Below are 25,864 nucleotides of genomic sequence, written 5' to 3'. Positions count from 1 at the left end.
TGCCTAAGAGTCTCCCCCAGAGAGCCTCTTTGTTTCTCAGATGTGGCCTCTCTTTCTCTGAGCCCACTCGGCAGGTGAACTCACTACCCTCCCCACTACATGGGACGTGACTTCCAGGGGTGTAAATCTCCCTGGCAACATGGAACATGACTCCTGGGGATGAGCCTGGACCTGGCATTGTGGGATTGAGAAAATCTTCTTGACCAAAAGGGGAAAGCAAAATGAAACAAAATAAAGTTTCAGTGGCTGAGAGATTCCAAATGGAGTCAAGATGTCATTCTGGAGGGCATTCTTATGTGCTATATAGATATCCCTTTTTAGGTTTTAGTTAATAGCTAGAAGAAAATACCTGAAACTGTTGAACTGCAACTCAGTAGCCTTGATTCTTTAAGATGATTGTATAACTATGTAGCTTACACTGTCTGTGTGATTGTGAAAACCATGTGGCTCACACTCCCTTTATCCAGTGTATGGACAGATTAGTAGAAAAATGGGGACAAAAATTAAATGAAAAATAGGGTGGGATGGAGAGGATGGAATGCTTTGGGTGTTCTTTTTTACTTTTGTTTTTATTCTTATTCTTATTTTTTTTTGGACTAAGGAAAATTCAAAAATTGATTGTGGTGATGAATGCACAACTGTATGATGGTACTGTGAATAGTTGATTGTACACTGTGAATGACTGTATGGTATGTGAATATATCTTCAATAAAACTGAATTAAAAAAATATTCATTACAAATTTCTGGAACCTTAAAGGAGAAATTTTCTGACACCTTTATTCCATTCCAGATATTTGGGGTAGGAGAAACAGCTCCCTCCACCTGAAGTAATGAAATAGCAAGTATTTTTAGTGTAGCCTGTAACATTTGGCATCTCAAAAAATGTGGGTGCAAAAATGTTTAGAGTCTATCTTTTTAAAGCTATTTACAATATAGGTTGTGCTAAGAGTTAGAACAGTTTTATCTCTTACTCTATAAATGATAATATATTCACTTTAAAAAGAAAGCAAAGCTTAGTGGTGGTAGCTTCATTGCACTAAAAGACAACTATAAATCAGCTGAGGAAGGAGTTCCAATGATAATGTGCACTTCTCTGTCCAGAGAGAAATAAATTCAAAAGAGACAGTTAGTGGCTATTGGAATGATCCATCTATCCCTGCATTCTGTCTAGTCCTTGGTAGTATGGCTTCACATACTAAAATTTTGTACAGAAAGTGTGCAACCTCTTTAGGCTCTTAGGAGAAGGGAAGTATTTTTGTCTAGTCTCTTTTACTGTCTGATAACTGAACTGGGATTTATATTTAAACAAAATAAAAATCTACACATACTTAGCCACATACAGTTTATTGAAGGACAGGACGATATCTTACCTTGATGTTCTCTTAATGTCTAGCATTAAGTTTTTTTGAGTAAATAAACAAATGAATGAGAAGCAAATATCCAAGTTCACCACAAAATGACATTTGAATAATGTTACTATAGATTAGTACTATTAACTATGAATAAACGTTTAAACCCGATTCCTCTACCTATACGTTGATAACATATTTGCTTTTTAAGGAGTTACAGTTTAGGCATTGACCAAATGTTCACCCTGTGTTAATTTTCATTAGAAATTATTTAAATGCAAACATGATACATGAAAGTAAAAACAAAAAATTATCTATACAGTGAACCCCAGTTTAGAGACTTGCAGGCCTTCATTTATATTAGAGAATTTCAGTTGATGTTGCTTATAAGAGATCTGAGTAAAGGACATCGTGTTCTGTGCATATTCATATAATGCAGTTTTTATTTTACGTAGTTAATAAATACTTTGATTTACATATCTGGATTAAAACCAGACATAGACTTTTTAAGGTTTCCTTTAGGAAACATGAACTATTTTCAAAGAAAACAAAGCAAGTGCAAAATAGTTGCTGAGCTGCAATTCATTATTCCATCTAGATAACTTTTTTTTAGTTATTAGTTTCTTCGAACATCAGTCATCTTTCAATTATTTGAATTAAAGGAGCACAGCACAAGTGTGAGTAATCTGAAGCAGCACTTGACCAAAAATAAACTTGTATTTGTCCTTAGAATGTGTTTTTATTCTCATGTTCAAGGAATACATTTATATTCTTTGAATTAATTTTAAAAAATAATGAAAGCTCATGTGAAGACAAAAATCAGGAAATTCTGGGAAATTAACCAATTTCTCCCATCTTTCCTCTTTTCCACCTACTCCATGCAGAGTATGATGAAACAACCAGCTGGGGGAAAAATGAAGAATTCATTCAACTGTTTTATTTATTTGGGTTATATAATGTTAAATATCTGCATTTTATTGATAGTTTAATGCAATTGATTGGTTTGATATGACTAGTCAATTCAGTTAAAATAATTTCACTTGTTCTGCCTTGTAGATACATGAACAGAATGTACTCTTTAAAATATTTTTTGGAGTGGGGAGGTAAATAAGAGTAAACATCGTGTTTACAGGATATCAAAGTTAGAAACTACAGAAAGTAGATGTAAATATCAATAAACTTAAGAAAGAAGACACATTTCTGACAATACAATTTCAGATAATAGCATGGCTTCAAGGATGCACAAATGTTTATGGAAAGTGATAAAAACCTTAATTCTATCATCTTTGTCTTTTGTCTTCCATCTTAGTTAATGAAGTTTTCTTAAGAGACTGTACATCTCTGCTTTGAACTTTTAATATGTAGGTACAGTATGATTCAAATGACCTAGTGCAGCCCACAGTCTATGCGGAAAGGTATCTCTGTATGAGTCATTTAATGTTTTCTGATAGATATCTGGAGAGACAGCATAGGCAGAGCAGCTGCCTAAAGATTGATAGATACAGCAAGAACTGCTAAAGAAACAGAAATTAACTCCATGGTGTGGAGATAATGTGTGTGCTTTTAACAAGCGTGCAAATATCATGGAAAGACTGTTCATTTAACCAATTACACTTGTGAAGGTTGTGTGGAATAATTAAATGTATAATATGCAATGAAAAAGGTACAATACTCCTTGAAATGAAAAGTAGGAATAGTGAATGTAATTTTTATAACATATGATAATTTTTTTGAGAAGACATTTTTAAAAAATTATGTAAGTAATGATAAAATGTTTGATATGTAAATATTCATCTGTGGATCATTTTGGGTTAAATGCATCCACTACAGAAATCAAGGTTAAGCTCTGTGCCGGTTTGAATGTATTATGTCTCCCAAAACGCCATTATCTTTGACGTAATCTTGTGTGGGCAGACATATCAGTGTTAATTAGATTGTAATTCTTTGAGTATTTCCATGGAGATGTGCCCCACCCAACTGTGGGTGATGACTCTGATTGGATAATTTCCATGGAGGTGTTACCCCACCCATTCAGGGTGGGTCTGAATTAAATCACTGGAGCCATATAAGTGAGCTGACAAACAGAAGGAACTCAGTGCAGCTGAGAGTGATATTTTGAAGAGGAGCTACAGCCAAAAGGGACACTCTGAAGAACATACTGGAACTGAGAGAGGAGCTTCAGCTTACAGAGACATTTTGGAGATGGCCTTTGAAAGCAGACTTTTGCTCCAGTGAAGCTAAGAGAGGACAAACACCCCAAGAGCAACTAAGAGTGACATTTTTGAGGATCTGAAGCCTAGAGAGGAACGTCCTGGGAGAAAGTCATTTTGAAACCAGAACTCCGGAGCAGATGCCGGTCACGTGCCTTCCCAGCTAACAGAGGTTTTCCGGATGCCATTGGCCATCCTCCAGTGAGGGTACCGGATTGTTGATGCGTTACCTTGGACACTTTATGGCCTTAAGACTATAACTGTGTAACCAAATAAACCCCCTTTTTATAAAAGCCAATCCATTTCTGGAGTTTTGCATTCCAGCAGCATTAGCAAACTAGAACAAGCTCTATACATTGGGTTGTTCAAACCTAGCAGTCTTTTGCAGGAGGGTTCTACATTTTATTTCCTTGAAGCCCTAAGATCAACAAGGGAGAATTAGAGGTTGTGATAGTTGAAGGAAGGGAATGTGACAGAAGCTGCCTGCTTTCCCTACTCAGTTTGAAATGTACATGAGTTACAAAGAAAGGACCAGTGCAATCAACCAATCTGTGATCATTGCCACCTCCAGATGAAAAGTGAACAAAAGCAGTCAGATATTTAGATATTTTGTCTAACACATACCAGGTTCTATCGATTCCCTCTTTATAGAGTTAGTTTTGAGAGTCAGGATGGATTTTATTCATGTTTCAAGATAAACACTTTATATATGACTTTTACTGTATGTTTTATGTTTTGGGAACATGATTTGAAACCATATAATAACAAAAATATGTTGAAAATATAAAAATGTAAAATATTTAACTGAATTTTTTCATAATCATCTGTATTATTTCAAAATGTGTACATACAACCTGAGGGCCTAGTGATAAATTAGCTGTTAGAAATTTTTTTAGGTAACTGATAACAAAACCTTTTGTTTATTTTTTAGAGGAACATAATCAAATTTAACCTTAAAGCCAGACAATATCGAAACAGTTTAAAGATATTGCTTCTCTTATGCCATCACTGTACAGAAATCCACATGCAAGACTTAACAATTAAGGGGTTTTCACCTCTAGCCATTTTTTTCTGACAGATAAACTGCATGTGAATGTCAAGGACTGTGTTTTGATGGTATCAACCCATTCCACATATCTGGATACAAAGTAGAAAAATATTTAGGCAGTTCCATATATATTGATTATGATATTTACTATACATATGTATAGTTTGTATGTATGTATATTTATATTATGTAGATCAAACACCTGAATGATTAATTGACTTTTCCACTTTTCTTCTATGTGCTTTGGAACATAAAAAGACTTTATGGGTCATGCAAAATAACTATGTATATTTGTAAAAAAAAATTGACTAAATACTCATTAATGTTATAATAAACTACTCCAGTCCTAACTTTTACTCACTTATTAGGTGTGCGAAGATCAAGGATCATTTCCTGGATGTCAATTTTAATTTCAGAAGAGCTTGTATTTGGTAGTTTAATTTTAATCTGAAAGAGAAAATAAGAAGAAAAATAGATTTGCCTTGGTTTACAGAGTTCATTTGAAAAGAGTAAGAACATACAAAGAAAGAATTAATATTTATGAAGTGCCGAGTTCCAGGCTAAACCCTTTCCTCATAACAATCCTGAGAATCAAGGATTATCACCCCCATTTTACAGACAGAGAAACTGAGGTAGAGAAGTTTAGTGTGGGTTGCAATCTTGTAATTTCCTGGTGTAAATTTCCACACCACATTTCTTAGGGAGGTATAGGAGTACAGCAAGGTTGTTAACATAACAAAAGAGAAATAACAATATGACCTCACCCCAAAGGACCATTTACTAGTTTAGTAAGATTTCACTTGAAAACGTCTTATCTCAATTACCATATGGCCTAGCAATTCCATTCCTGGCTATATACCCCTAATAATTGAAAACAGATGTTCAAACAAAAACGTGTACAAAATGTATTTGTTCATAAATAGCAGAACTATTCACAATAGCCAAAATAAGGAAACTATCTAAGTGTCCATCAACTGAAGAATGGTTAACAATGTGGTCTATCCATACAATGGAATATTATTCAGCCATAAAAAGGAATGAAGTATTGTTACATCCTACAACATAGATGAGCCTTGAAAACATGCTAAGTGGACGAAGCCAGACACAAAAGAATGTTGTAGGATTGAATATGTATGAAATATCCAGAATATGCCAAATCTATAGCGACAGAAAGCAGATTAGTGGTTGCCAGGAGCTGATAGGAGGGGAACTGGGGAGTGACTGCTTACTGGATACAGGGTTGTTTCTTTTGGGGTAATGAAAATGTTCTGGGGTTAGAGAGTGGTGATGGTTGTACAACATATGAATGTACTAAATATTACTAATAGTAAATTTTATGTTATGTGTATTTTACCACAATTTAAAAAAAATCCCATCTCGTGTTCCAATTTAATTCATTCTCTTTTGAAGGAAGTTGGCAAGATATAACTGAGATGACATGGCATCAAATACAAAACACCCTAAGTTTAAGGTAAATTGCCAAGCCTACTCCAAAAGGGTTCAAAGACTTGACATATGGGACTTCTAATGATTTCAAATTAGAATGGCAGGAAGGAAAGCAACAGGTTATGAGGGAAATAAATATCAAGTAGGTAATGGGACAAATTGGAATTCCTCGTAAGATGCTTCAAGACAAGAGTATTTTTGAAATATAAAGTATGTGAAACAATATTTTACTTTATTAAATCTGTATATAAACAAATACTTGTAAATCACACTCTAGAGGTGCTACTATCTAAATAGATCCTATGGTGAATATTTTCATTAAACAAAGTGTTACCTCCTAATTTATATTTTGAAAATCATATCTTCATAATTGGAGATGCTTTAAGTAAGAGATATTAGAAAATTTCTCAAAGAGGCAGTTCTAGACACTTTACCTCAAAGTAAATGAGTGTTCTATTAGACAAAGAAAGCCCATTTTTACTGAATAACATTCTGGTCTGATAGTTGAGTTGAGATGTCCTTGTTAGTCACAGGATGACTCACGTCACCTTAATCAAGGGATACAAATTTTTGTTTCTTTATTCTGAAATGTTTAGATCTTTCAAGGTAAAAAATTATCCCCAGGGTTGAAATAATGTTTGAGGAAGGAGTAAAGAATTATGATTTATGTGAAACTTAGCTAAAACTTTTGGATAGAACTTTGAAGTGGTTATTAAAATCATTTGCAATTCAAGTGAAGAAAACAACTAACTAATTTTACTTCTTGAGGAAATTAAAATTGTATACTAAAATGGTTTCAGCAGAGGGACAGGAGAAGGGACAAATTAAGTGGAATGGTATATATTAATATTGCACAAGATAGAAGGTTCAATGAGGAATCTTAACAGAAAAACACCACCTGAAACGTGAATTTGGCTTCTTCAGAAATACTTTCAATGAATACCTGTAAAATAGACAAGGCTATTAAACGACCTTGAACTTGTACCCGGGACTTAACTTGTCCAAAAGTAGTAACACAAGATGTCACCGACTAAACAATTAAAGGGATTGAGGTACCTCTCTTTACATAGGATGCAAATTGAATTCATTTCAAAGAAAAAATTCTTTTAATTGGTAAACTAAGGAAAAGAGCAAAAAATTTCATGGGAATCTTTCAACCATTTGGGAGCTCAACCTTTGGAGTGAAACATGGGGTATGAATTCTGGTTCTGTCATTTATTAGTTATCCATTGCTGCATAATGAATTACCCTCCAAATTTATGGCTCAAAACAATAATAAACATCTATTATCTCACACAGTTTCCTTGGGGCAGGAATTTGGGTGCAACATAGCTAGGTGATTCTAGCTTAGAGTCTATCAAGAAGGTGTAATCAAGAGATCATCTTGGGCTGCAGGCTTGACTCGGGCTAGAGGATCTTCAGCCAAGATGGCTCATTCACATGGCTCTTGGCAGTCGGCCTCAGTTCTTCAACTGAGGGTGGCTTGAGCCAACTGAGGGTGGCTTGAGTATCCTCATGACACAGCAGTTGTCTTCTCTCCAGAGTGAATGATCCATAAGAGAAAGGCAGAAGTGACATCTTTTTTTTTTTTACCTAGATCATAAATTACACTCTTTTCTGTAATATCCTATTGGTTACATAGGTCAGGGCTATTCATTATAGGAGGCGACTACACAAAGCGCAGAATATGAAGAGGTGAGAATCACTGGAGGCCATCTTGGAGGCTGGCTACTCCAGGACCCATCACTAACTATAGATCAAATGTCTGTCATATGGCCTGTAAATAAAAATGTAACAGGAAAAAGTCCACTGAATTAAGGTTTATGAGAGCCCTTCTTTCCACTTTAATCTTGTCTTTAGGCAAGTAGCCAAAACTACTTGCTTACTCTCTTTCTGGGAATTCACTTTGGGGTTTTTCTGGAGAGAGGTAAAGGAGGGTGCTTCCAAATTGTTTTCATGGCCCTGTGTTTATTCTCCTGTGTGTTGTAAAGACCTGGCTCAATATACCAAAGCATTTGGGGGAAAGTCATTATTGTGGGATTGTCATTTTGAGTTTTAAACCTCCTCTTTCCTTTCTTGTTCTTGGGACAGATTAATATGACAAGATGTTTCCTGAAGAGATCACAGTCTTATAATCTATCTGTAAGTAATTAATACAAGCTCTCTAACTCTTCAGATAAGTGCCTATGATTATATTACCAGATGTTTGAAAATTGACTTGAGAAGTTCCAATAGCAAGTGTTCCATAGATACTTTGCATCTACTAGAAGAGAAGAATAAATGAAACATATTTTATATGTAACTTGGTCAGTCTACGCTATTTATTGAAATAGCAGTGAAGCTTAATATATACAGAAAAGTTTGGGCTGACACTTTGAAAGATATTCTTATTTAATTATTTTTATTTTAATTATTAGATACTGTAAAAATATTTTTATTTGACAGAAATATAGTAACCACACCCAGTATGTATGATTCTTAGGAAAGAATTTGAGACTCTTTGAATTTCCATTTGAAACTTAACAGCATTAGGACATTTTGATTAACAGAGAAAGTTTGAGTAAGTCTCCCTGAATTCCTTCAATGATTTAATTTCCCATTATTTAACTATAGAAACACATGTGAGATTTTTTTTCCACTGCAGCCATGAGCAATGAAGATCACTCATGAGAAATGAAAATCTTTAGGAAAATAAAAAAAATAAAGGTGACGGTTCCCTACTTTGACATTATATATTTACCTCTGAAGAATAAAAATATAGAGGTATGCATTTTACAGAAATAGATCATCTTTTTAAATTAATAAATAAATTTTCTATAATGTTACCATTTTGAAACATTCCACTACTATATTTCCATGCATAAGTATGACTGTCCTCCTCTCAGAAGAGTCAAGAGTAAGCTCAGCTCACTGTGGAGTAACAACACTCATCCACAGGCCTCCATATCTCCATTGGCAACCCCAACCAAGCCTCAGTATCACTAGTTTTAAGATTACCAGAATTAAATTCATTATACTTTTATCTCTTTATCTCTATTTATCAATAATCACAAGAAGCCTCAGACTCTCAAGTCATTCCTCATCACCCTCTAACTCCCGTATGGATTTTCATATTTCCTATGTTGTCTCCATTTCTTACCCCTCATCAACTGCTGAACCCCTTCCATTAGGCCCTCTCATCTCGTAAGAAATCATCCCTTATATCCTAAGCCTTTTTGAATATTCTTTTCAAATTATTAATCAAATTGAAATCTGGATCTCCCCTGATGACACTGTTTCCCCTACAGTCTCCTCAATTGCTGCCTGTTTTTTTTTTTCTCCTGCCTCCCTCATATCACTGAGCCTGTCCCTTCCTTCCAACTTTTTTTTTTTTAAATCTCATATCCTCACAATTTACCCACTCTTTGAAATCATCTACCAATTCCTACCCTTGTGATGGTTTGGAGGCTTTATGGACCCCAGAAAATCACTTCCTTAAAACTAATCCATTCCTGTGGGTGTAGACCTATTGTGGGTTGACCTTTTGATTAGATGATTTCAGTTGATGCGTGCCCCAGGTGGGTCTTAATCCTCTTACTGGAGTCCTTTATAAGACGATAAAAGGCAGAGAAAAGCCTCAGAGAAGCTGAGAGCGAAAAAGCCACAGAAACTGGGAGAGAAAAGCCAGAGGAGCTCAGAGAGAAAAAGACACAGAAGCTCAGGAAGAAAACCACAGACAGAGCAGCCAGAAGCTGAAAGCAACAAAATCTGGGAGAGAAGGGAGAGACCAGAAGATGTTGCCATGTGCCTGGCCATGTGACCATGGAGTCCAGATATCATCTGATGATGCCTTGATTTGGACATTTTCATGGCTGCAGAATGGTAAACTTGTGAGTTAATAAATCTCCTTTGTTAAAAGCTGATCTGTTTCTGGTATATTGCATTTTGTCAGCTTTAGCAAACTAGAACACCCCCGATTTCTCTAAGATGAGTTCCTGGTTCACTACTGATCTTTCTAAAATTCTGGTCTTAAATCTTGGTGAATTAAATATCCACACTTAGATAATCTTTCCAACATTCTAGTCTCACTTTCTCATCTCCTTCAAGTCTTTGCTCACATAGTACCTTTTCCCTAACCACACTTTTAAAAATTGCAGCAAACACCATCCCTAGTACTCCCTATCACTTTCCCCTGCTCTTTGTTCCTTCATAGCATTTATCACCTTCTAATGTACATTAAAACTTATGTATTTATTTTGTTTATTATCTATCTTTCCTACTAGAAAGAATGCTCTGTGAGGGAAGTGATTTTTGTCTGTTTTGTTTACTATGTTATCTTTAATGCTTAGAACAGTGCCTGTCATATCATAGGCCCACAATAAATATTTGATGAGTGAATGAATGCAAGGATGGTTCAATATTAAGAAACATATTAACACTATTTACCAAATTGATAGATCAAAAGTGAAAAAACATGTGATATTCACAAATGTTAAAAAGGCACCAGATCAAATTCCTCATCTGTTCTTGCTAAGAACTCTTAATAAAATCAGAACACAGAACCCAAAAGACCAGTATCGGCCTGAACAAGGAAACACTAGAAGCATTCTAATTAAATGAAAAAATAAGAAATAATGTCCAGTTTTCACTACTTTTATGTAATATAGTTCTGGAGGTACTAACTGGTGCAATTAGACAAGAAAAAAATGAGGTAAAACTTTTGGAAAAGAGGAGGTAAAATTATCTGAGGGAAGAATATTCCAGGTAGAATGAACATCAAAGAGTCAGGAAATACCTTGACATATTAAAGTATCAGAAAGAAGGGCAGAGAGATTAGAACATAATGAACAAGGAAGAAAATGTGGCATCAGATGAAACTGAAAAAGTAGCAGCCATATCATATGGGGACTTTGACGTCAAAATGAGGAGTTTGGATTTTGTTCTAAGTGCAATAGGAAGCCATTGAAGGGTTCTGAGCAAAGAAGTGATTTAATTTTAAAATGGTTCTCTCTGGCCATTGCATGGAAGAAGATGAAGGCAAGCAAGAGTTGAAGCAGGGAAATGAGTTAGGAGGGAAACATAATGGTCCAGTAGAGAGATGCTGGTGACTTGGATTTTTTTAATGGATTTAAAATATATTTTTTCTGCTTTTTATATATTAGAGAAGTTGTAAGTTTACAAAAAAATCATTCAGAAAATACAGACTTCCCATATACCCTCCTTACACAGTTTTCCTTTTTATTAATACTTTGAGTTGGTGTGGTAACTTTGTTACAATTGAAGAAACAAAATTATTATAATTATACTATTAGCGATTGTGCTGGTTTGAATCTATTACACCCCCCACAAAAGCCATATTTTTTAATGCAATCTTGTGGGGGCAGACTTATTATTCTTCTGATTAGGGTGGTATCTTTTTTTTTTTTTTTTTTTTTTAATCATCATTTTATTGAGATATATTCACATACCAGGCAGTCATACAAAACAAATCGTACTTTCGATTGTTTACAGTACCATTACATAGTTGTACATTCATCACCCAAATCAATCCCTGACACCTTCATTAGCACACACACAAAAATAACAAGAATAATAATTAGAGTGAAAAAGAGCAATTGAAGTAAAAAAGAACACTGGGTAACTTTGTCTGTTTGTTTCCTTCCCCTATTTTTCTACTCATCCATCCATAAACTAGACAAAGTGGAGTGTCGTCCTTATGGCTTTCCCAATCCCATTGTCACCCCTCATAAGCTACATTTTTATACAACTGTCTTCGAGATTCATGGGTTCTGGGTTGTAGTTTGATAGTTTCAGGTATCCACCACCAGCTACCCCAATTCTTTAGAACCTAAAAAGGGTTGTCTAAAGTGTGCGTAAGAGTGCCCACCAGAGTGACCTCTCGGCTCGTTTTGGAATCTCTCTGCCACTGAAGCTTATTTCATTTCCTTTCACATCCCCCTTTTGGTCAAGAAGATGTTCTCCGTCCCACGATGCCGGGTCTACACTCCTCCCCGGGAGTCATATTCTACGTTGCCAGGGAGATTCACTCCCCTGGGTGTCTGATCCCACGTAGTGGGGAGGGCAGTGATTTCACCTTTCAAGTTGGCTTAGCCAGAGAGAGAGGGCCACATCTGAGCAACAAAGAGGCATTCAGGAGGAGACTCTTAGGCACAAATATAGGGAGGCCTAGCCTCTCCTTTGCAGCAACCGTCTTCCCAAGGGTAAAACTTATGGTAGAGGGCTCAACCCATCAAACCACCAGTCCCCTATGTCTGTGGTCATGTTAGCAACCATGGAGGTGGGGTAGGCGAATACCCCTGCATTCTCCACAGGCTCCTCAAGGGGGCACTACATCTTTTTTTTTCCTTGTTTTTCTTTTTTTTCTTTTTTTTTTTTTAACTTTCCCTTCTTTTTTAAATCAACTGTATGAAAAAAAAAGTTAAAAAGAAAACAAACATACAAAAAAAGAACATTTCAAAGAGACCATAACAAGGGAGTAAGAAAAAGACAACTAACCTAAGATAACTGCTTAACTTCCAACATGTTCCTACTTTACCCCAAGAAAGTTACCTAATATAGCAACATTTCTGTGAACTTGTTCCTACTATATCCATCAGAAATTAACAGACCATAGTCATTTCTGGGCATCCCCAGAACGTTAAATAGCTTATCTGTTCTTCTTGGATTATTGTTCCCCCTTCCTTAATTGCTCTCTACTGCTAGTTCCCCTACATTCTACATTATAAACCATTTGTTTTACATTTTTCAAAGTTCACATTAGTGGTAGCATATAATATTTCTCTTTTTGTGCCTGGCTTATTTCGCTCAGCATTATGTCTTCAAGGTTCATCCATGTTGTCATATGTTTCACGAGATCGTTCCTTCTTACTGCCGCGTAGTATTCCATCGTGTGTATATACCACATTTTATTTATCCACTCATCTGTTGAAGGACATTTGGGTTGTTTCCATCTCTTGGCAATTGTGAATAATGCTGCTATGAACATTGGCGTGCAGATATTTGTTCGTGTCACTGCTTTCCGATCTTCCGGGTATATACCGAGAAGTGCAATCGCTGGATCGAATGGTAGCTCTATATCTAGTTTTCTAAGGAACTGCCAGACTGACTTCCAGAGTGGCTGAACCATTATACAGTCCCACCAACAATGAATAAGAGTTCCAATTTCTCCACATCCCCTCCAGCATTTGTACTTTCCTGTTTGTTTAATGGCAGCCATTCTAACTGGTGTTAGATGGTATCTCATTGTGGTTTTAATTTGCATCTCTCTAATAGCTAGTGAAGCTGAACATTTTTTCATGTGTTTCTTGGCCATTTGTATTTCCTCTTCAGAGAACTGTCTTTTCATATCTTTTGCCCATTTTATAATTGGGCTGTCTGTACTATCGTCATTGAGTTGTAGGATTTTTTTGTATATGCAAGATATCAGTCTTTTGTCAGATACATGGTTTCCAAAAATTTTTTCCCATTGAGTTGGCTGCCTCTTTACCTTTTTGAGAAATTCCTTTGAGGTGCAGAAACTTCTAAGCTTGAGGAGTTCCCATTTATCTATTTTCTCTTTTGTTGCTTGTGCTTTGGGTGTAAAGTCTAGGAAGTGGCCGCCTAATACAAGATCTTGAAGATGTTTTCCTACATTATCTTCTAGGAGTTTTATGGTACTTTCTTTTATATTGAGATCTTTGGTCCATTTTGAGTTAATTTTTGTGTAGGGGGTGAGGTAGGGGTCCTCTTTCATTCTTTTGGATATGGATATCCAACTCTCCCAGACCCATTTGTTAAAAAGACCATTATGGCTCAGTTCAGTGACTTTGGGGGCCTTATCAAAGATCAGTCGGCCATAGATCTGAGGGTCTATCTCTGAATTCTCAATTCGATTCCATTGATCTATATGTCTATCTTTGTGCCAATACCATGCTGTTTTGGCAACTGTGGCTTTATAATAAGCTTCAAAGTCAGGGAGTGTAAGTCCTCCCACTTCGTTTTTCTTTTTTAGAGTGTCTTTAGCAATTCGAGGCATCTTCCCTTTCCAAATAAATTTGATAACTAGCTTTTCCAAGTCTGCAAAGTAGGTTGTTGGAATTTTGATTGGGATTGCATTGAATCTGTAGATGAGTTTGGGTAGAATTGACATCTTAATGACATTTAGCCTTCCTATCCATGAACATGGAATATTTTTCCATCTTTTAAGGTCCCCTTCTATTTCTTTTAGTAGAGTTATGTAGTTTTCTTTGCATAGGTCTTTTACATCTTTGGTTAAGTTTATTCCTAGGTACTTGATTTTTTTAGTTGCTATTGAAAATGGTATCTTTTTCTTGAGTGTCTCTTCAGTTTGTTCATTTCTAGCATATAGAAACATTACTGACTTATGTGCATTAACCTTGTATCCCGCTATTTTGCTAAATTTGTTTATTAGCTCTAGTAGCTGTATCATCGATTTCTCAGGGTTTTCTAGATATAAGATCATATCATCTGCAAACAATGACAGTTTTACTTCTTCTTTTCCAATTTGGATGCCTTTTATTTCTTTGTCTTGCCGGATTGCCCTGGCTAGCACTTCCAGCACAATGTTGAATAACAGTGGTGACAGCGGGCATCCTTGTCTTGTTCCTGATCTTAGAGGGAAGGCTTTCAGTCTCTCACCATTGAGTACTATGCTGGCTGTGGGTTTTTCATATATGCTCTTTATCATGTTGAGGAAGTTTCCTTCAATTCCTACCTTTTGAAGTGTTTTTATCAAAAAGGGATGTTGGATTTTGTCAAATGCTTTTTCAGCATCTATTGAGATGATCAATTGATTTTTCCCTTTTGACTTGTTAATGTGTTGTAATACATTGATTGATTTTCTTATGTTGAACCATCCTTGCATGCCTGGAATGAACCCCACTTGGTCATGGTGTATGATTTTTTTAATGTGTCTTTGGATTCGATTTGCAAGTATTTTGTTGAGGATTTTTGCATCTATATTCATTAGGGAGATTGGCCAGTAGTTTTCCTTTTTTGTAGCATCTTTGCCTGGTTTTGGTATTAGATTGATGTTAGCTTCATAAAATGAGTTAGGTAGTGTTCCATTTTCTTCAATGTTTTGAAAGAGTTTGAGTAAGATTGGTGTCAGTTCTTTCTGGAAAGTTTGGTAGAATTCCCCTGTGAAGCCATCTGGCCCTGGGCATTTACTTGTGGGAAGATTTTTGATGACTGATTGGATCTCTTTGCTTGTGATGGGTTGATTGAGGTCTTCTATTTCTTCTCTGGTCAGTCTAGGTTGTTCATATGTTTCCAGGAAATTGTCCATTTCTTCTACATTGTCCAGTTTGTTGCCATACACTTGTTCATAATATCCTCTTATAATTTTTTTAATTTATTCAGGATCTGCAGTTATGTCACCTTTTTCATTCATTATTTTGTTTATATGGGTCTTCTCTCTTTTTGATTTTGTCAGTCTAGCTAGGGGCTTGTCAATCTTGTTGATCTTCTCAAAGAACCAACTTTTGGTGATATTTATCCTCTCTATTGTTTTTTTGTTCTCTATGTCATTTATTTCTGCTCTAATCCTTGTTATTTCTTTTCTTCTACTTGGTTTAGCATTGGTTTGCTGTTCATTTTCTAGCTTCTTCAGTTGATCCATTAGTTCTTTGATTTTGGCTCTTTCTTCCTTTTTAATATATGCGTTTAGTGCTATAATTTTCCCCCTTAGCACTGCTTTTGCTGTATCCCATAGGTTTTGGTATGTTGTGTTCTCATTTTCATTCGTCTCTATATATTTAGCAATTTCTCTTGCTATTTCTTCTTTAACCCACTGATTGTTTAGGAGTGTGTTGTTTAACCTCCAGGTATTTGTGAATTTTCTAAGTCTCTGATGGTTATTGACTTCTAATTGTATTCCATTGTGGTCAGAGAATGTGCTTTGAATAATTTCAATCTTTTTAAATTTATTGAGGCTTGTTTTATGTCCCAGCATATGATCTATTCTGGAGAAAGTTCCATGAGCACTAGAAAAGTATGTGTATCCTGGTGATTTGGGATGTAATGTCCTGTATATGTCTGTTAAATCTAATTCATTTATCAGATTGTTTAGGTTTTCAATTTCCTTATTGGTCTTCTGTCTGGTTGATCTATCTATAGGAGAGAGTGATGTGTTGAAGTCTCCCACAATTATTGTGGAAACATCAATTGCTTCCTTTAGTTTTGCCAGTGTTTCTCTCATGTATTTTGTGGCACCTTGATTGGGTGCATAGACATTTACGATAGTTATTTCTTCTTGCTGAATTGCCCCTTTTTTTAGTATGTAGTGGCCTTCTTTGTCTCTCAAAACATCCCTGCATTTGAAGTCTATTTTATCTGAGATTAATATTGCTACACCTGCTTTCTTTTGGCTGTAGCTTGCATGATATATTTTTTTCCATCCTTTCACTTTCAGTTTCTTTGTGTCCCTGTGTCTAAGATGAGTCTCTTGTATGCAACATATTGATGGTTCATTTTTTTTGATCCATTCTGCGAATCTATATCTTTTAATTGGGGAGTTTAATCCATTTACATTCAACGTTATATCCGTGAAGGCATTTCTTGAATCGGCCATCTTATCCTTTGGTTTATGTTTGCCATATTTTTCCCTCTCTCTATTAATATCCTTTATTGTACCCATACCGAATCTCTTTAGTACTGAACCTTTTTCCAAGTCTCTCTGTCCTGTCTTTGTTTCTCTGTCTGTAGGGCTCCCTTTAGTATCTCCAGTAGGGCAGGTCTCTTGTTAGCAAATTCTCTCAACATTTGTTTGTCTGTGAAAAATTTAAGCTCTCCCTCAAATTTGAAGGAGAGCTTTGCTGGATAAAGTACTCTTGGCTGGAAATTTTTCTCACTCAGAATTTTAAATATATCGTGCCACTGCCTTCTTGCCTCCATGGTGGCTGCTGAGTAGTCACTACTTAGTCTTATGCTGTTTCCTTTGTATGTGGTGAATTGCTTTTCTCTTGCTGCTTTCAGAACTTGCTCCTTCTCTTCTGTGTTTGACAGTGTGATCAGTATATGTCTCGGAGTGGGTTTATTTGGATTTATTCTGTTTGGAGTTCGCTGAGCATTTATGATTTGTGTATTTATGTTGTTTAGAAGATTTGGGAAGTTTTCCCCAACAATTTCTTTGAATACTCTTCCTAGACCTTTACCCTTTTCTTCCCCTTCTGGGACACCAATGAGTCTAATATTTGGACGTTTCATATTATCTATCATATCCCTGAGGTCCATTTCGATTTTTTCAATTTTTTTCCCCATTCTTTCTTTTATGCTTTCATTTTCCATTCTGTCATCTTCCAGGTCACTGATTCGTTGTTCAACTTCCTCTAGTCTTGTACTATGAGTGTCCAGAATCTTTTTAATTTGGTCAACAGTTTCTTTAATTTCCATAAGATCATCCATTTTTTATTTAGTCTTGCAATGTCTTCTTTATGCTCTTCTAGAGTCTTCTTGATTTCCTTTATATCCCGTACTATGGTCTCATTGTTCATCTTTAGTTCTTTGAGTAGCTGCTCTAGGTGCTGTGTCTCTTCTGGTCTTCTGATTTGGGTGCTTGGGCTTGGGTTATCCATATCGTCTGGTTTTTTCATATGCTTTATAATTTTCTGTTGTTTTTGGCCTCGTGGCATTTGCTGAACTTTATAGGGTTCTTTTAGGGTTTGTAGACCTATTGAAGTCCTTATCTCTAATTTATCAGATCTACAGCTTCGTGGAGTACACTTTCTCTAACTAACCAGCAGGTGGCGTCCACGAGCCACCTGTTCTCCACAAGCCAGTTCTCCCCTGCTTAGCCTTTTTGGTGAGTGGGGGAGTGAGTCTTGTGGGGCCCAATTGGTGTACCAAGCTTGCGTGTGTAGTTGGTGTTGCCTGCCCTGTATGTGGGGCGTGTTTCTGGGCAGTCGGGGAGGGGGGGTGGCCCTAACAATCAAATCTCCCTGGTGATCCTAGAGTTTTAAAGCTGCTGCAATAGTCTAATCCTTCAGTTCAGTCCTGCCACAGTTTGTCTCTGCCACTGACCCACAAGTCCTTGGTATTGGCGTATGGCTCCTGAGACTTGCAAGTGGGCCCCTCTTCCAGGCTGTGCACCCCGGGTCCTCTGTTGAGGGATGACTGTGCTCTGTCACAGGTGAGTGCCGTCCCCCCAGGGCAGTTCTGGGCTGCTGGGCTGTGTAGGGAGGCTCCCAGTCTGCTGAAATGATGGCTGAATGGGGCTTTGTTAATTCACACTGCTCCACCTTCCCAACTCTGGGACAATCAGCTGAGGTTGCAGGGAAGGCTAATGTCCACGCCCAGTTTTGTGGTGTGTGCCTGTTATTTGAAGCACTTCCGTCACACTGGGTTGTCTGGGGCAGCTCTGGGCTATGCGGCTGGCAATGGGCAGGAGTGTTTTCTGTCCACCAGGATGGTGGCTGTGAGCGGACACCCCCCTTTTCTTGGGACGTTGTGGTGTTTAGTGAATTTTCTCAGCCACTGGATTATTGCCTTTTGTCTCAGAGCTCTCTTAGTTCTGCTCTTGACTTGATGTGCCCAGATTGAAAGTCTTTGAAGCTTTCTGTATTGGGCTTCTTAGAGTAATTGTTTTAGAAAAAGAAAAAGGAATTAAAAAAAAAAAAAAAAAAAGGGCCCTCCTCAGAGATCTAATGGGTTATTGAAATGCTAAGAGACAAAGCAACCAGGGCCATCAAGGAAAGGTCCACAGGGCAGAGAGATCAGCTTTTCTTCGGGATTTGCATATGCGCCTCAAGGCCTGAGCTCCGCCCTTCCCCTTTCTGTGTTCACCAGAACTCCAAAAATCCTCTGCTTTTATTTTGGAGTTTTTCGTGTTGTTTTTTTTTTTCTATGCCTGTCTCCTCTCTGCTGGGCTGGCTGCTCTCAGATTCTCTGGTGTCTGGTCTCAGTCTATCTATGGTTGGAGTTTGGGTCAGTAGAATGAGTTTCCGATAAGGGCTGCCACTGCAGTTCTCCCTTCTCCTTCCCGGAGCTGACAGCCCCTCCTCCCAGGGGACTGAGCCTGGCAGGGAGGGGCGCGGGTCCCCTGGCCACAAAAACTTACAGATTTCGCTGATCTCAGCAGTTCGACATTTTCATGAGTGTTGTATGAAGTATGCCCAAAGACAGATTGCTCTGTGGTGTCCAGTCCACGCAGTTCCTGGCTTTCTACCTACTTTCCTGGAGGAGTAACTGAAACATACAGCTCACCAGTCTGCCATCTTGCCCCGCCTCAGGGTGGTATCTTTTGATTAGGCTGTTTCCACGGACATGTGACCCACCCAACTGTAGGTGAGACCTTTTGATTATATCATTTCCATGGAGGGATTACCTTGCCCATTCTATGTAGGTCTTATTTATATCACTGGAGTCCTTTAAGAGAGCTGACAGCCCACAGAGACCCAGACACTTGGAGATGCTGGGAGATGCAGACTGAAGGATGTTTGGAGATGCTAAGCTAAGAGATGAAGCCCAGGGTTTTCCCTAGAGAAGCTAAGAGAGAACTCCCAGGTGCTTAGAGAGAAATGCCCTGGGAGAACCAAGCAGAGAGCTGAGAGAAGCTAAGAGAGACAGAAGCCCAGAGACATTTTGGAGAAAGACATTTTGAAACTAGAACCCAGGAGCAAAGGACCAGCAGACACCTTGGCTTCACAGCTGACAGAGGTGTTCCGGACACCATCAGCCTTTCCTCAGTTAAGGTATCCTCTTGTTGATGCCTTAGTTTGGACACTTTAATGGCCTTAGAACTGTATATTTGTAACCTAATAAATCCCCTTTATAAAAGCCAATCCATTTCTGGTATTTTGCATAATGGCAGCTTTAGCAAACCGTAACAACTATAGTCCATCGTTCATAATAGAGTTCACTATTTGTGTTGTACAGTTCTATGGTTTTTAAAAATTTCTTTTCTAGTTATATATATGCAACCTAAATTTACCCCTTTTAACCACACTCAAATATAAAATTCAGTGGTGTTAATTGCATTCACATTGTGCTACCATCACCACCATCCATCACCAAAACTATTCCATCACCCCAGAAGGAAACTCTACCAATTAAGCATTTATTCCCCCTTTGTACTCCCACACCTGGCCCCTGGTAACCTGTATTCTAGTTTCTGAGTTTATGAATTTGCTTATTCTAAATATTTCACTGATTTCATTGATATGAAATAATTAGAATATATTTTGAAGGCAGAGTCAACAAGACTTGCTGATGGATTGAATGTGAGGTATAAAGGAAAGAGAAATAAGGGATGATTTTGGTTTTTAGCTTGAACTGAAAAGATCACATTCCTATAATCTTTAATTAATTAATATAGTGAATACTGTTGCCATTTACTGAGATGAGGAAGAAGGATGAGAAAGAAGTTTGGGGAAGATAATTTAGAGTTCTATTTTGGACATGTTAGATTTGAGTTGACTATTAAACAAGTGGGAGATGCCAACTAAGCAGCAGTAGGTTATATGAATCTGAAGCTTATGGGAGAGGTCAGGACTAGAGAGATAAATGGTATTTAAAGCCATGGAACTAGATGGAAAGAGAATAATTAGAGAAAAAAAGGCACTGGTCAAATCCATAGGGAACTCCAGGCAGAAGAATAATAGCCAGTGATTTTGGAGCAAAGGAGATGATTAATGTCCAGTGATTTTGGAGTAAAACCAGGGTACATGGGGGTCATTGAAATAAAGAGAAAAAGGGATTCAAGGAGGATGAGTCAATAGGGTGGAATGCGATTGAATGGTTATCCTCATATCTTCAATCTTTTTCTAACCAGTTTTTCTAAACCGGGGGTGTGGGGGGGATACTATTGGCATTTTGTGCAGGACAAGTCTTCATTGTTCAGTACTGTCTCTCTTACTGCAGGATTTAGAGTATCCCGGACTTCTGAATACTAAATGCCAATAACATCCTGCAATCATTGTGACAATCAAAAATGCTTCTATCCATTTCTAAAAGTCCCTCAAGGGTCCACACTATGATTGCTTTTTTGCTGTTTGTTCATCAGTACTAGTGAAACAGAGTAGGCACTTGACAAATATCGTATTAATGAATGAGTGGATCCTTGTCATCAGCTGAAAAGTCTCATATCTGGAAAAAAAATTCCCCTAAATCCTTCCTCTTCCTCAACAACCATCTCCTCTCCTCTCCTCCCCTCTTCTTTCACTGCTAAACTTCTCCAGAGAACAATCTATATTTGCTGCCTTCTATTCCTCACGTCCTATTCACTTCTCAGCTTTCTCCAATTGGCATTGGCTCCACCAAACAACTGATGATGCCCTCTTCCAAAGATCACAAAAGACTTAATTGACAAATTTAAAATTCCCTTCTGTATCCTAATACTGCTTTACTTCTTACGGCAGTAGATACTGTTATGATTTCCCCCCAACTCTGAATGTCCTTCTCAGGTTCCTCTTCCTTTACCCATTACTCAAATATTGGTGTTTTTCAGGATTAACCTGTGATTCTGCTTGCATGGATTTGGAAGTTCCTGCCAGTTCCAGTTCAAGGAATCCAGATCTTGTGATTCAGATATTGTGATGAAACTTTCTCAAAATGTTATAACCAAAATGTAAAATTACTGATTTTTATTACCAAATAATATGTATAAGACATGCTTCACCCTTATTCCATCCCTGACCCTTAGCCCATCTCAAAGGCAATCTGTCTCTCTTTCTTTCTCTTTCTCATTATGAGGGACTTTTATTTCCAACCCTGATAATTTTGGTATTGTTTAAAATTTTAAATATATATTACTTTCATAATCAGAAATATATTAATTCTATACAATTAGATTAGTTCTTAAGGGAGTATTCATTCCTCACCACCACCATCATTATAAAGGAATATTATGATATTAACTATAAATGTATGTATATTACTGAGAGAACTATTAGAAATTTAATTGAAGGTTTACTGTGCTGCCTGGAGCTGTTAATAAATCATATTACAGCTCAAATATCCTTCTTCTTGCCACACGGTCTGATAGATAACCAATCAAATAAGGTTAGCATAATGAGAGAGCCTACAAAAAACCACAGGTGTCCATCCTCTAGAACTTTAAATGGAAAAGAAAATCCACTCCATTTTCAAGCAGCCCCAATCTATTCATTAAAAGTAAATGAATATGACTGTTACAACCTTAAGGGAGAATCCAGGATTTGAGAAGCAGACCATTCAAGAAACAAGAGAATTCTCAGAGGATGAGCAGACACTTTGCTTAGAATGATTGTTAGCCCTTTCTGAGATGAATGCATGCAATAAACATGTGACTCCTGGTTTGTGTCTGCCAGATGGACTGACCCTTCTCCCATCCCTGACTCTCACTTCATTCTAAGTGAGACTTAGGGATTTGGTGAGGCTCAAGGATGAGATGAGGATGATATAGAAACCTCAGACTGAATGACTGGATTTTTAGGCCATACCAAAATGCTCCTGTATCAATATAGAGCCATCAAAGTAGGAACACCAACATATTATGTATTCATTCTAGTTCAAAATGAGTATCAAGCTATCTATAGGCTGCTCCCCTTCCCACTCTCAAACAAATGATGGGCCATTTGGTAGCATATCAGTAACCCTAGCCCATCTGTTTTTAGAATTTAGAAATAATCTACTGTTCAACACCCATAAGTGAAAATAGGAATTTGTTTACCTACTTCCCCATTGCACACATCCAATTTCCTACTACAAATAGTCCTATGTGAAAGCCAGGCTATCTTCCTGCATATCTTTGATACCTAGAATTATTTTTCCGCCTTCCCCAACTGGTATCCAAAAGGTCTAGTACCTAAGTCAGTCCTGTTTCTGACGTAGGCCAGTTCCTCTTCTCTCCTACCCTGTTTCTATGACATATTCTTGGCTTCCCCATTATTTTTGTATCTCTAAAACCAGGCCACAACCCCAATCTCACTTCACTGATTCAACTCCTCTTGGTTTTCAATACCTGACCTAGAAGTGGAGTGGGAATCTACAATGTCTCCATTTGAACTAACTCCATCTCAGATTGTTAGCCCCATCCCCAAGGGCCACCTATTCTGCCCCCAATTAGCACCATTCCTGCAGGTTTCCTGACATCCCTCTCAAACTCCCTCCCTGCCACACTGCTTAAAATCAGAGAGAAAACACCAACAACCCTTCAAATCACCATCTCCAGTCCCTTTCTTCCTCTTGAATTCCACATAGATTTGTATTCCTAACAGCCTTCTGGGCACTTCCAATAAGATTTCTTACAGGCTCTTCAAACTCAATATAACCAAAACTTAACATCTTTCTCTTATATCTTTGTCTTCTTCCTTTTGCATTCTACCTCCCTCCCCACCCCCAAACACACACATACACACACAAATAAAATCATCCTTTGATTGTTTACTCTTTCCAAAAGTAAAAGATGGTAATTGTCAAAAATATGGAAAATTTGGATGAACAAAAATAAATAAAACTATCACTAAGTCTACCATCCAGAGATAAAACACTTTGTATACCCAAATCTTAATTGATGCTATCACCATTCACCTAGAAGCCAAAGCTTGAAATCCAATTCCTGTTTCTCCCTTTATGTGCCAGTTTGAATGTATTATGTCCCCCCAAATGCCATTATCTTTGATGTAATCTTGTGTGGGCAGACCTATCAGTGTTAATTAGATTGTAATTCTTTGAGTGTTTCCATGGAGATGTGCCCCACCCAACTGTGGGTGATGACTCTGATTGGATAATTTCCATGGAGGTGTTACCCCATCCATTCAGGGTGGGTCTAAATTAAATCACTGGAGCCATATAAATGAGCTGACAAACAGAAGGAACTCAGTGCAGCTGTAAGTGACATTTTGAAGAACAACTGAGTGACATTTTGAAGAGGAGCTATAGCCAAGAGGGACACTTTGAAGAATGCACTGGAGCTTAGAGAGGAGCTTCAGCTTACAGAGACATTTTGGAGATGGCCTTTGAAAGCAGACTTTTGCTCTCAAGAAGCTAAGAGAGGACAAATGCCCCAAGAGCAACTAAGAGTGACAGTTTTGAGGAGCTGAAGCCTAGAGAGGAATGTCCTGGGAGAAAGCCATTTTGAAACCAGAACTTGGAGCAGATGCTGGCCATGTGCTTTCCCAGTTAACAGAGGTTTTCTGGACACCATTGGCCATCCTTCAGTGAAGGTACCCAATTGTTGATGCATTACCTTGGACACTTTATGGCCTTAAGACTGTAACTGTGTAACCAAATAAACCCCCTTTTATAAAAGCCAATCCGTCTCTGGTGTTTTGCATTCCGGCAGCATTAGTAAACTAGAACACTTTATGTATCACATTTGACAAGTTTCTAAGTCCTAACAACGCTATCTCCAAAATGTCTTCTGAAGCCATTCTCTTCTCCTATCCCCATTGCCACAGTTCAGGCTCTTACTTCTCTCACCTAGACTAATGCAATTACCTACAACTGTTTTGTTTTTATCACCAGTCCCCCAAACTCACTCCTAAACCCTACCACAATCACCACCAAAATCAATCTTCACAGTGCCACTAGAGTTGTTGTTCTGACATACACATCTAATCACTCAACTCACGAGCCTTTCAAATTTTTAAACTCTAATATGCACAAAATAAAGTCCAAATTTCATGACATGACATTGAAAAGCTTTTACAACTAGTTGTAAGCCACCTATTCTGTTGTATCTACTATTATTTCACTCCAGTGCATTTCTAGGGCTCCAAGAACATCACAAATAGTTCTCAAGACACACCATACACTCTCATAGCCTTTGCTTATGCTATTCAGTCTGGACAGTTTTTCCACCCTTTTCTGCCTGACAAATTACCATCTGTCCTTCAAATTGCCTAGATCAAGTGACACCTCTATTGTGAAGTTGGACCTCCTCTTATTTGTGCTCATATCATTTTAGAAATAATTCTATCAAATTCAAATTGCAGATCTGCCACAGTTTTACTGTGTGAGCTTAAGCAAGTTATGTAACCTCTCTGTGTGTCAGTAACCTCACTGTAAAGTGGAGATAACAATAGCATCTATTATTATGGTTGGTGTTGGGATTAATGAGTTATTATGTGTAAAGTTCTTAGAGAAATGTCTGGCATATAGTAAGCAATGTGTAAATGTTTGCTATGATGATGATGATAAGTGACAACAATAGGGAAAAAAACATATTCATAGAAGTAAGTATAGGAAAATAACCTCCATCATGGTACTCTGGAGACCTTGCACATAACCACATAGGCAAGTAGGCAAGGCTCAACTGCACTCTGACCAGGTCTTGGAAGAACATCCTATGATCCTCCTGGAGCATGGGAAGACAGGCAGTCTTATAAGAAACCACCTCAAGACTGTTTCTTATCTGCCTCTCTATTTTGTGAGTATCTTGTGGGAGGCTGTCATGAGGCAGTTTCTCATTCAACTCCCGTGTTCCAGTAAGGCATAGGGCTTCCCACCTCTCTTTCCTTGGGTACAGATGCAGCTTATAAAGCTGTTTAACTTTAATCTAGAGTTTGTTTTTCAGCAACAGACTACTTCATTGCTCACACTGCCTGTCATTTGGTCCCTTTGGTTCCATGTTGTCCTATGGGCAAAAGGACATAGGGAGCTGACACCATGCTGATCTTGTTTATGCTTTCATGTAAGTAATAAACTTACACATTTGAGCTCATTGTTTCTTTATTAGATGAATCTATGAAAGTATGCTAAACCCACCTAAACAGTTGCCATCATGCTTGATCTCTTGACATCAAGCTCTTTAAGAGAAGAGAACCTTGTCTATTTTGTTCAAAACAGTATACCCATTATCTGGTCCATAATGTATAGCCCATTGTAAATGCTC

General features: G+C 37.5%; 1 protein-coding gene across 1 annotated transcript in view; it reads right to left on the bottom strand.

The window, feature by feature from the left end:
• DNAAF6 (dynein axonemal assembly factor 6) overlaps positions 1-25,864 on the bottom strand; it is a 69,707-nt gene that overhangs the window by 2,257 nt on the left and 41,586 nt on the right. The window contains exon 6 of the mRNA XM_037822008.1: positions 4,970-5,055. Coding sequence (XP_037677936.1) covers positions 4,970-5,055 — 86 coding nt within the window. The remainder of the gene's footprint in view (positions 1-4,969; positions 5,056-25,864) is intronic.

Source organism: Choloepus didactylus, chromosome X (assembly GCF_015220235.1).
Source record: "Choloepus didactylus isolate mChoDid1 chromosome X, mChoDid1.pri, whole genome shotgun sequence".
Lineage (NCBI taxonomy): Eukaryota > Metazoa > Chordata > Mammalia > Pilosa > Megalonychidae > Choloepus > Choloepus didactylus.
This window is presented reverse-complemented; position numbering and strand designations above follow the sequence as displayed.